The following is an 11,682-nucleotide window of genomic DNA, read 5'->3' on the forward strand; positions in this document are numbered from 1 at the left end:
GTTGGCCAGGCAGGAAATGTGTTACAGATAGAAAGAACTGTTACAGACAGAAAGTGAACTTGCACTTTCGTAGAACTTGATGAAATGCCAGTAGTTGATCTTATTCTTGCCAGAAATAGAAACAACCAGTAATTTATGAACAATAACTGCCACTTTACATTATTGGCTGCTTGAGTTCAACTTATAAAGGTAAAACAGGCATTTTTTTTCAAAATACTAAAAGGGTTTTAACTGCCGTTTGAGCAAGAATATTGGGAAAGGAAGGAAGCTTAGAAGAACACTTACTTTTATTGCACATAATATCATTTAATGACTTAGTGTCATTCGAGCTATAAAACCAGTGGGAAAAAGCAATCATAATGGATTATTTCATATTTGCATGGCTAGCAATTGTCCCTTATTTAGAGGCACTTTTGCCTCTTTCAGAACCGAACCTCTCTGGCCCCCTTTACCTGGTCCATTTGTTATTTTGAAAGCCGGTGTGAAGGAGTAGTAATGGCGAATAAGAAAGAACTTGTAAATTTAACCAGTTGAAAGTAAATCATCATGGTTCACATAACCGGAGGTGTGGCACGGTTGTGCCCTTTGCCTACACAATTTGTGCTAAAAGGTGTGGGGCAATGGGAAACCTTTGGGGTACAGCATGTATTTGGAACCTGGGGGCTCCACTTTACAGACTGTAGCCTTATCTGAGCACACTCCACACCAGGCTTTATCAATCTTTCTACCCCAGAGGAACCCATTTAATCATTTCAGGTCTCAGGGAAGCCCTGCTAAAATTAATTAAATGGGGGGGGGGGGGCAGGGGGAAGAATGCCCCCTACATTGGTTGTCAATTGAAAGAGTGCCACCTTACAGCAGTGGTCACAATACCGTTCTAACAGACAGCTAAAAAGATCTGAGAAGTAGCGGTGAACCCGGAAATTATGCAAGCATCATCAGATAGGAGGTCAATCATCCATTGCTCAAGGAACCCCTAGCAACCTCAAAAGGAACCCTAGAGTTTTACAGAACCCTGGTTGGGATTGGCTGCTTTACAGTAGATGTAAAGCCCACAGTTATTACTGACTCTGTAAAATAAATGGACATGAATGATTTACAATGATCCAGGCCTTAGCAGGTCCAACAGGCCTAGTTGTGCTTTTGAGGGTTGTGGTTTGATAACATCACAATGTGCAGTGTCTTTTTTTTTTCCTTGTGTGACCTATAAGCTTATGCACACACTCTGCAACATGGAAATATTGAAGTTAAGCTGGCTCTCAGCAGGGTTCCTTGCAGGCATCTTTAAAATTTAGTTCAATGGAAGTCTGGTTGGGGCTGTGGTTTGTGGGGGGTAGGCCCATGTGTAGTGCAGTGTAATGTATGCACCGGACTGCATGCACTGACTTTGGAATAAGTGTAGCCATCAAACAAGTTCCATGCCCTTCCTTTCTTAGAGTTATTGGTCATCGCAGCTTTATTTGGCAGTTGTTACTTTTGCAGCATTTCTACAGTTGTTTATGGTTTATGCCCTCGAGTGGGTTTCTAAGCTAGTCAAATACTTCTCTGGTACTCATGGTAAAAACAAGAATTCAGGCTAGTGTCTTTGCATTGTTGAGGTACTTACAGTATACTAGCTGTGGCCCTGCCTCTTTCAAATTGAATCTGATTTTGCATTATTAATGGATACTACTGTTATGAGGGCTTTATGTAAAGGCAGACATACTATTTGTGCAGACCGTGTAACTGCACAAGGGCCCTTTTGGATTTAGGGACCAATTAGTGCAAGTTGTAAGCTAGACAGGTGCTTGGACCCCTTTCAGCTACCACATAGTCCTGGACATTGATCGCTTTTAGAGCAGGTGAGCAAGTGGTATTCATCATGATGCCTCATTCTCCTGTTCAATAACATCCAATTGGTGTTGTGCAGTGAGTACCTACTTCACTCCCTGCTGACAATGAAAGATGCAGAATGCTTCTTCCATTTTCTCTTGAAACCATTTGGGGTAGCAGTGAAGGGAGTGTTCACTGACTGAACCCTGTTGGACATTATGGACCTTGAGATTTCAGGGTATCACAAATGCATTTGCTTTTGTCTGTCTATCTGCATTAGATAAATATCTGTAAATGGACAGTAGTTGAATCGGGAGGTCCAAATATTGTTCTTGCACAGGGACCCTTTGGTGAATATGTCCTTTAATGGCTTTGCACCTAAGCTTCTGAGCATTCCAGTTATTTCTAGGCCCAGGGGCAATGACAACATAATCTCACATGTAGCATAATTTTGTGCCTGTGATGCCAATAACCTCCACACATTTTTCTGTGTGAGAAGGCTTTTAAAAAACCATGCTGTGATGGGCAGTCATTGGTGTTCCCAAGCACACAAATAGAAGGTGTGGTAGCTTCTATTCTGTGACCCCTGGTGCAGCAAGGGTCTATTGGCCTGGTCTCCATCCTGCTACATTGGCAAAGCTGTATTTTTCCTAAGGTACCTGTCAGTCTCTGCTAAGACCAGCAAGGTATAACGGGTCTAAGAAGAACCTTTCCAATTTTAAATTGCAGTCTAATGACAGCATCTGTGTATAAACATCACCCTCCACCCAATGGCTCATTCTGGTTTCAGTTTCTGCAAATAATATCACGTTGTCACTAATAAAAAGGGAGGAGCCTGTGTAAAAGGACATTAGTCATTTGAGCCTACAGAAAAATCATTACTGTTAGTATGCTGGTAGATTTGGGAAGGGCGGTATCCTTGGTTGCTCCACTACAGAGGATGTCCACTTTTTCTTGACATGTTTTTGGTGAACTTACGGTCAATATTTAGCAATCAGGGTTCCCAATGCACACATGAATGACTGCACTCAATCATAAGTCTTCACCAGGGCAGCAGGGAGTAGAGGGGCAGCAGGGGTGCGGAATTCCTATCTCCAGATGCCGGGACATGCAGTTCCAGGCGCCGGGCGTGTAGTTGTTTTCTACATTTAGCCCTGTTTTGGGCAAGCAGAACTAAATGTACAGCGGGGAAGCCGCCGCTTGTTTTATATAAGTGGTCTCTGCAATGTCGCCGAGATCACGTGTATGCAGCCTGCAGGTCTGCCAATCACCATGAGGGGGAGGTTTGGCGGGTATTATTATTATTATTATTATTATTACATAGTATTTATATAGCGCCAACTGTTTGTGCAGCGCTTTACAATATAAGGAAGACATTACAGTTACAATACAATTCAAGACAAGATGGTAAGGAGGGCCCTGCCCCTGAGGGCTTACAATCTAAAAGAGGAGGGGGAAATGATACATGAGGTAGCTGTGGTAGCTGTGGGAATGAATTATGTGAGAATGTGAAGGTTCAGTGGTTAGGTTGAGGTGGGATAGGCTTCCCTGAAGAGATGAGTCTTTAGGGAACGCCTAAAGGCAGTCAAGGTGGGAGATAGACGGACAGGTTGGGGTAAGGAGTTCCAGAGGATGGGAGAGACTCTAGAGAAGTCCTGGAGGCGAGTATGGGAGGAGTGGACAAGAGAGCTGGAAAGCAGGAGGTCAATGGATGAGCGGAGGGGACGGTTAGGGTGATACTTTGAGACAAGGTCAAGGGTAGGGGGGCGCATTGGGGACCTGGCCTTGGGGCAGCAGAGAGAGTAAATCCGGCCCTGGTCTTTACTCTCTTTGCCAACAACGAATTCCTGAATGTGTATGATATTAATTGCTATCTATGAAGAGATCCTTCAATCTACCATTTTAAAGGACAGCTGTGGTCTACAAACATGCAGTCATCTCTGTCTTGTGACTCCTCCAAGCAACCTCTAGAAACCCTTTGCAGCCTTGCATAGCAGGTTATACAGTATTAAAATATGTATGCCTTTCCCTTACAGATCCTTACGTGAAGGTGTCCATAATGTGTGAAGGGAGGAGACTGAAGAAAAGGAAAACATCAACAAAGAGGAACACATTAAACCCTGTGTATAATGAAGCCATTGTGTTTGACGTGCCGCCAGAGAATATTGATCAGATCAGCTTGTTAATAGCAGTGATGGATTATGACCGGTGAGATATCACAATGAATTCAGTGCAATTACCTGTGTCTACTTAATGGGAGTCAAGAGCGTGAAGGCTGCTTTTTATGTATAGTCAGCATGTTCATTTTCTTCTTTGGTTTCTCTTTTTATTTGTTATTACGTGAAGCCAAGGATAATGTTAGGGTGGTAGTACACAGCACGAAAATACAGGCGGCATATCCAATGCAAGCAGTGTTTGCCATGATTATGCAATTCTAATGCTATGTGATTTGTTAAAATTGGATTACAAATACTTTCAATTTGCCAACAACCTGTAAAAAAAATGTATATTACTGGGCTGTAGTCATTATTTTTCTATGAATAAAAGGAAAGGATGCTTTAACCATTCCACTGCCCCATGTTAGCTAACTTGGACCACAAAGTGTTCCATAGTTTGGCTTTTCAAGGACAGGGAGGTATTTTAATGTCAGTGAGACAAATGCCTTTTTAAGCACATTCCTTAAAGCTGAACTCTAGGCAAACAACTACATTCACTATGAAATACATGTATGGGGCTGTATTGTCAGCCAAGGGATTGTATGTCTGTCCAGTTCTGAGATATACACAGCTCTGCCACCCAGCACAGCCCTGTATGGCAATGTAGGAGACCTATTTTTTTATCTGCTGCAGTTAAGAATTATTTGCAGGTGTCTTCCCTTCCCCAGCCTGTGACTTGACAATGAAAGGTGAACCTGCAAACCAATGGGCTCATCTCTCTGTCACCCTGCTCTCTCTTGTTCCTAAGCATGTCCCTTCTTAGCACATGAGCACTGTGAGCAGAGAAAGTGGCTCTGTGATGCCTCCCCCACACCCAGTCTGAGCTCTGGTGGACATACACTAATAAAAGCAGAGCTGTATTACTTTGTATCTTCTATATCTGGAAAAATGGCAGTGATGATATTTTCCCAGCTGTGGGTTAGTGACTGCATCTATGGGGCGCTATTGGATCTCGAATCTTTGTTGCTCTTCCCTTTGCATAGGGTGGGGAGGAAGCCCCCCCTTTATGCTTGGGGATTGTCTCATCTATGTTTTCCATCTCTGCGGTTTCAGGGGAGAGTCTTTAAAGATGATAAACTCCATGTATATATCATCTATTGAAATATGAATTTCTCTGAATATTAGTCCTGAAGACTCAGAAAGCACTGGGGTTAAAGGACTTTATAGTTTTTTTTATGCTGTTTGAGGCACTTGATGATATTGGTGATATATACATAGAATTTGTATATGTGCCCCCAAGATGTTTTTTATGGAATATTATTTGTTTTATAATTTTATATGATGTGTTATTAAAACCTTTTGTACATTTTCTTTACAATATCACTGATGGTCTCGCAATGCTACATTTAGAGTTTCTCCTTTCTTGTCTTCTGTATTTAGTTTTTTTATTGGATTGTAACAAGTGGGTGTAAATATGATCTTTACAATTTAGTATCCTACTCCTTTTTCTATTTTACCATGAGTTCTTTAATTTTAAAGTGACACTAAGTTAAATCTTCAAAAAATTAGGGATGCACCGAAATTTCAACAACCGAAACATATCAGCTGAAAATGGCACTTTGGGCAAAATGCCAAAGGTACCATCTTTCGGCCCAAATTGCGGTGCATCCGTGATTTCTCTGACTGCTGATCGCTGACTGCTTGTAAATAATTGAGGACATAAAATGTTTACTGTGTTCCCACCTCCTGTTCATTCATGATTGTGGACATCATACTATGTCCACAGTTTATGTATGGACATGAGCAATCAGTATAGAGGATTCCTGTTCATTCATAACGGGGCTGCAGAAAAAGAGATTGAGGACTTCGTGTCCTCAATCTCTTTTTCTATTTTAATAGGAAATATGAGGGGTCTGTTTAGACCCCTGATACTTCCCCAGAGCACCCAACAGTAAAGTATAAAAATATTTCATAAAAAAAATAATAAATCTTATTTGTGTACCACCCGGCTGTAGAGCGTCAAATCATCTCTGAATTCATGCTGACACTGTCCTTCCTTCTGGAGGGTGGCTACTTTTTTCACATGGTCCCTGTGTGTGTTGAAAGTAGTTACTAGTACTACAACCTCAATACAAATTAGTAAACTAAACCTGAGATTGTAGTCCATCACAGGAGCGAGCTTGGAGTGGTGTCTACTTTACAACACACACAGGGACCATGGGGAACAAAAGTAGCCGCCCTCCAAAAGGAAGGACAGTGTAAGCACCAATTCAGAGATGATTTGAGGATCTACAGCCGAGGGATACACAAATAAGATACATTTATGTTAATAGTTAAGGTGCTTGAATGCATTTTTAAGATTTGACTCCGGAGTTTAGTGTCATCTTAACTCTTTCTTGGGAATATTCCTCCCCAAGTCTTGTAGCCCCTTTGTCAGTTTTAGAACTTGGGGTCTGTCTTCTTTTTCAGATTGTAAAATTCCTTGAGCAAGGTTCCTACTCTTCCTTTACGTGTATACATTGTAAATGTTACTGTTACAGACTCTTTATGGCCTTTTGTACAATGCCTGACTTTAGTGTCACTTTAAACAAGTTCTAAAAGACAGTATTTGCATGAAATATGTTTCTTTGCGGCTTAACAAAATAGGAGTCTTTAAATGGTGCATATATTGGGGGAAATGGGTGTGGTTACGGGGGCGTGGCCACTAAAGGGTGTGGCCACTGAGGGGCGCTGTAAAGCTTTCTCGCACAGGGCGCCTAAAGGCCTAAGGCCGGCCCTGCATGTGCATGAATAGTAAATAAATTGTAAAATTAAAATCCGTATTTTAATGTTTTTTTAACAAATGCTTCAATGTACTGCATACGGAAAAAACATTATGTAACATTTTCACAGTGTAGGTCACAATGAGGTCATCGGGGTATGTCAAGTTGGCAACGATGCAGAGAGCCTAGGCCGGGAACACTGGAGCGAAATGCTATCGTATCCCAGGAAGCCCATCGCCCACTGGCACTCACTTGTAGAGGTAAGATTGGCACAATTTTTCATCATGGGGATTCAGGACGGCTTCTAACAATTTCTAAAAATAAGTTTACCTGGTAACTATGCATTGGAAAAGTATCCAGAGATCACGTCTGTCTGTCATGAGTATAAGATGTAACTAAAAGAATATGCATTTTCCTTGGTGTGTGCACTAGAACATAACTGCAGAGGGTGCAGATGTCTGTGGGGATATGAGGAGAACATGCAAAGCCCCGTTATAATGGCAACTCAAATACTGGACATTATCCATTGCATGTTGTGATATACAGTATATTCTGAATAAAACAAAGCAGCTTTCCTCTTCCTTTTACAATAATTTTTTTTATTTTCTGTCATCTGCTCTGTGTAAGTCACTAGTTGGCCATTTTGGTTTACTAAAGAAGAAGAAGAAAATTTACCTTTGTTGTTGGATATTATCTGACAAATATTATCTAGGCATAGGTTAAATGGGACAGTTAAGGTTTTTGTACAAAATATTGAGGGGACTTTGTACAGATTTCGCAACAGAGAGTTGATAGGCATAGTCAACAAGGACTCTAACAGGGACACCCCCTTTCCCCACCGCCACGATGGTTCCCTAGCTCTTTGAAGTTTTAGCCCTCCTTGGCATGGCTGTGGCCAATTAAGCATTCTGTTTTTTTCAGGGATGCCACATGTTTTTCAGCTTGTTTTCCAAAAACTGCTATTTAAAGTCCGTCAGAGGAAATAGTACTTCTGTGCCTTCCACCCTCTATGGCTCTCCATAGTATTATGTGGCTGGTTTACTTTTGCCAGTGAAAGCAGTAGCTCAGAAGAAAAGCTTAGCTCAGCTTGTCACTACTGTGCAGGGGGTGGGAATGTATCCAAACGGTAGTCACAGCCATCTTTGTAGATCATTAAGCAAGCACTTACAAGTATTGTGTTCCTCAGCAGAGTGGTCACTTCAGAAAAGCTAATCAGCCATTACATTGGTCCCTACTGGATTGCTGCCAAAATGATGTTTTGTTACAAGTGTTATCTTCATCTGTTACACATACATCAATCAGCCCTGAAGAAGGTGACATGCATTCCCAAAATGTGCCGGATGTAGCTAGATCTTCAATAAAATATCCGATAGTATTAAAGTGATGATTTTTCCAATCCCTTTCTTTTGTTCAGCTTTGGGATTTCTAAATAGAGTGGGGCAGATATCCCTTCTTAGCAGTGTAGACCTGGCAGGGAATGGAAGCCTGTGTCATTCCACCCAAAATGTGCAACTTAATTAGAGTAGAGTTAGAGTTGAAGATGATTTGTCTTGCATTCCACACATAGTATCATAAGCAGATAATAAAGTAAGTAAAAAAGCTGAAAAAAAGAAAATGTAAATGCACTAAAATTTTATTATATGTTGACAATAGTTAAACTATGCCCAGCGCATTTAAGCTTTGTATCGCTGAAAGCAGAGCCCAAGGTGTTTAAGTCTGAATCAATTTCACAGCCTCCTAATTAAAATTAAGTGAAGACAATCCCTGTCTCCAAGCAATATAACGTTCACTCCCTAGTTATTTTTAGAGATGTGTTTTTAGAAAACTGGTTGATATAATATCAAATAATTTTTTTCATGAGAAAGTTCTTGCTGTACAGTCTAATTGATGCCATGTTACTTTAAACTGAACTTCTGCTTTGCCCAAACAGAACAAAGCAACAGGTTCAGTTTAGTTTAGCTCTTCCACACCTCCATCCTCCATCCAGCCACAGTGAATGAAAATTTCTGTGTTACCTACAATTTGTTGGCATTGTAACCTACGCAGGACTATCAATTACTAGCTGATGGACCTTGTTCTCCCAAATGCCCCCATACTAGGGATCGACTGATATTCACTAGTTTTCTAATTATCGATATTGGTTAAATTTACCAATATTACCGATAAAAACGTGGCCACACACTGTGCAAATTTTGTCTAGTTCTCGAGGAACCGTCCGAAATTTCGAAAAGTGGGTGCCGCTGCTAGCACCCTTTCAGCCGTCATTCCTCATTTAGCTGATCGAAGGAGTCGGTTGGAAAATCTATGTACGTACATTGGCTCATTGGCTGCAGGCTCTATTTGACTAGATAGAGGCCGGTGAGAATAAAAAATAAACAGCATAAGATTCATTGATGCCTCTGCCCCCCTACGACCGCCCGCTGAGAGAGAACTTTCTCTCTCAGGTCTGCTCTCCTGCTGATTAGCAGCAGGCAGTGTGCAGTGCAATAGCCAGCCTGCTTCTGGCTATTTCAAATTGCAATAGCCAGTAGCAGACTGGCTATAGCACTGTCCACTGCCTGCTGTTTACATTCAGCTGCCGGCTGTTGGCTCTACTTCACTGCCATCAGTACGGGTCAACTGATATCAGCAGACTGCCTGCTGCTTACATTCAGCTGCCAGCGCAAGATTCCGCAGCTGGATGTAAACAGAATATCGGTACCTGATATCAGCTATCGGGGTGAAGGGTGGCCCATAATCAGTATCAATTCTGAAACACATATGGACTTGATCATTAGATGTGTCTATGCAGCCAAAGCTATGCAGCCAAAAATATGTAGCCATCACTCCAATTGATTGAATTCAGATGTTTCCAGTGAAGCTTGCTGTTAATGCTGCAACACACCAAGGCATTTTACACAATTATGCCCTACCAGCATTGTGACAACAGTTGGGGAAGGCCCTTTTCAGTTCCAGCCTTACTGTGCTTCTGTGAGTAAAGCCAGCTCCATAAAGACATGGTTTCATATGTTATTTGTGGAGAAACTGAAGTGGCCTACATAGAGCCTTGATGTCAACCCTATTGGATGGTGATTGTAAACCAGGTCTTCTCATTCAACATCAGTACCTGTTCTCACAAGTGCTGTTTTGGCAGAATGGGCACAAACGATCATATACTCACTCCAAAATCTTATGGAAAGCCTTCCTTGAAGTGTTGAGGCTGTTACAACTGGAAAGGGAGGGTCAATTCCATATTAATGGCCATGGTTTTGGAATGGGATGTCCAACAAGCTCATATACTGTAAGTGTGAGGGTCAGATGTCCACACATATTTGGACATATATTGCATGTGCATAAGCCATTTGTGTCAGTTTACTCTTCTAGGGCAGGCATTAGGATTGTCTCCCGTTCTGACACCTACTGACACTCCCAGCTCCTCTTTTAAAGAGGGAAGCCCTTTTTTTGACCCAGATTCCTCTTTTTTTATTTCCAGTTGTCCATCTTGTAGTTTGAATGTATAGATATGTAGCCAAACAAGTACAATTTTATTACCAAACCTTTTTTGCTCCTAACTTACTTAATCTCAAATACTAGCATAAATTAGTAATGCTGCTCACAGCAATCAATCAAATATCTATTTGCAGCTCTGAACATAGGATTTTGTATTTATAAGCAGTAAAATTATTTTCTTAAATTGCTAAATACAAAATTAGTTTTAAAAGAAAGACCATTACATTCAACCTCACAATAAAAAAAAATCTAGCAATCTCAGAAGCCCTAAATTAACCAGCAAAGGGCAAAAAAAAAAAAGAAACTTTATAAAGCATGGTCCAATTTACTTCAACAGGGAAAAAAATCCTTCCTGATCCCTAATGGCAATCGGATTAATTCCTGGATCAACATTCTACTATGTATTTTTAGAAATTTAAGTAACCCTTTATATTTTATTCACGAGTGATTAAACCTCTTTCTTTCAACTTAAGGATCCTATTTCTTAGCTGCTGCTTTTAAGGTTCAATATGTTAAGTTCATTTGGGCCTTTCTTATATCTTAGACCTTTTATGTCCCCTCTGAATTTATCTGCTCTTCTTTTCACAGGGAAATTTCTCACTCTCGATTATATACTGTATATAGGTCTCATTTAATACAAGTAGGGTCCTTCTTAGTTTCTTCTTAATTTTAGAAGCTGCAGCTTGGCATGTCACACTGGTGTTAAGTCTATGATGTACATTATATTCTCTCTCGACTGCATGTTGCTTGGGTAATTTTAACCCCCCTAAACCATAACTTTACATGTATCCACATTAAACCTTATTAACAGCAATTGTGCTTAAATTCTAAACTCTGTATCATTTATAAACAGTAGATATGAGGATGGACTTGGTGTAAATGCAGTTCACCTGAGTTCGCCCAAACCCACTCAAAACTCTGACCACCACCCTCTCCCCATCCCATAGCTATACATCGCAAAGGGTTGGATTGGAGAATGCTACTGCTGCAACAGTGGTCACTCATTTGGGTTAGGAGGGGTGGGGGGGGGCTGGCAGTCAGAGTTTTGAGCAGGCTTGGGTGAACTTAGGCTAACTAAGTTAGCACCAAACAGTGCCTTAAGCCTGTTGTGGCATTCTTGTCTCTTACCGAACTCAGGAAACTACAGAGATACTTTGTTGTTTGTGCCTGACACAGAGACCAACCAACAGTACTTAAGCAGGAGTGGACTTTCAAGTTACATATTGTCTAAACAGTCTCTTTTCCAATGTATTTTATCTCAATGCAACATATTATTGTTTTTGTTTTTCATTTTTATCCCATTCCCTGCAAAATGTCAATATACATTATGCCAAATTGAAAAGGAAGTAAAGGGCATGTTTGCTGTATAACTCAAGTACACAAAAGGTTATTCTTCATCTGTATGTCTCTATACACAGTAAATAAGTGTTTGTATGTTGGCATGCATGTGGGGGGGGGGGGGG

General features: G+C 41.0%; 1 protein-coding gene across 2 annotated transcripts in view; it reads left to right on the top strand.

Annotated features, from left to right (window-relative positions):
• The window catches only part of SYT9 (synaptotagmin 9), a 107,727-nt gene that overhangs the window by 93,116 nt on the left and 2,929 nt on the right, over nt 1-11,682 (top strand). Inside the window, exons 5-7 of one of the 2 annotated variants that reach the window (XM_018559724.1) lie at nt 3,849-4,020; nt 6,861-6,990; nt 10,557-10,634. In XM_018559724.1, coding sequence (XP_018415226.1) covers nt 3,849-4,020; nt 6,861-6,990; nt 10,557-10,634 — 380 coding nt within the window. The remainder of the gene's footprint in view (nt 1-3,848; nt 4,021-6,860; nt 6,991-10,556; nt 10,635-11,682) is intronic. The other variant, XM_018559725.1, reaches the window with a different exon arrangement.

The sequence above is a fragment of the Nanorana parkeri genome, unplaced genomic scaffold (genome assembly GCF_000935625.1).
Source record: "Nanorana parkeri isolate BGI_ZX_2015 unplaced genomic scaffold, ASM93562v1 scaffold414, whole genome shotgun sequence".
Classification (NCBI taxonomy): Eukaryota; Metazoa; Chordata; class Amphibia; order Anura; family Dicroglossidae; genus Nanorana; species Nanorana parkeri.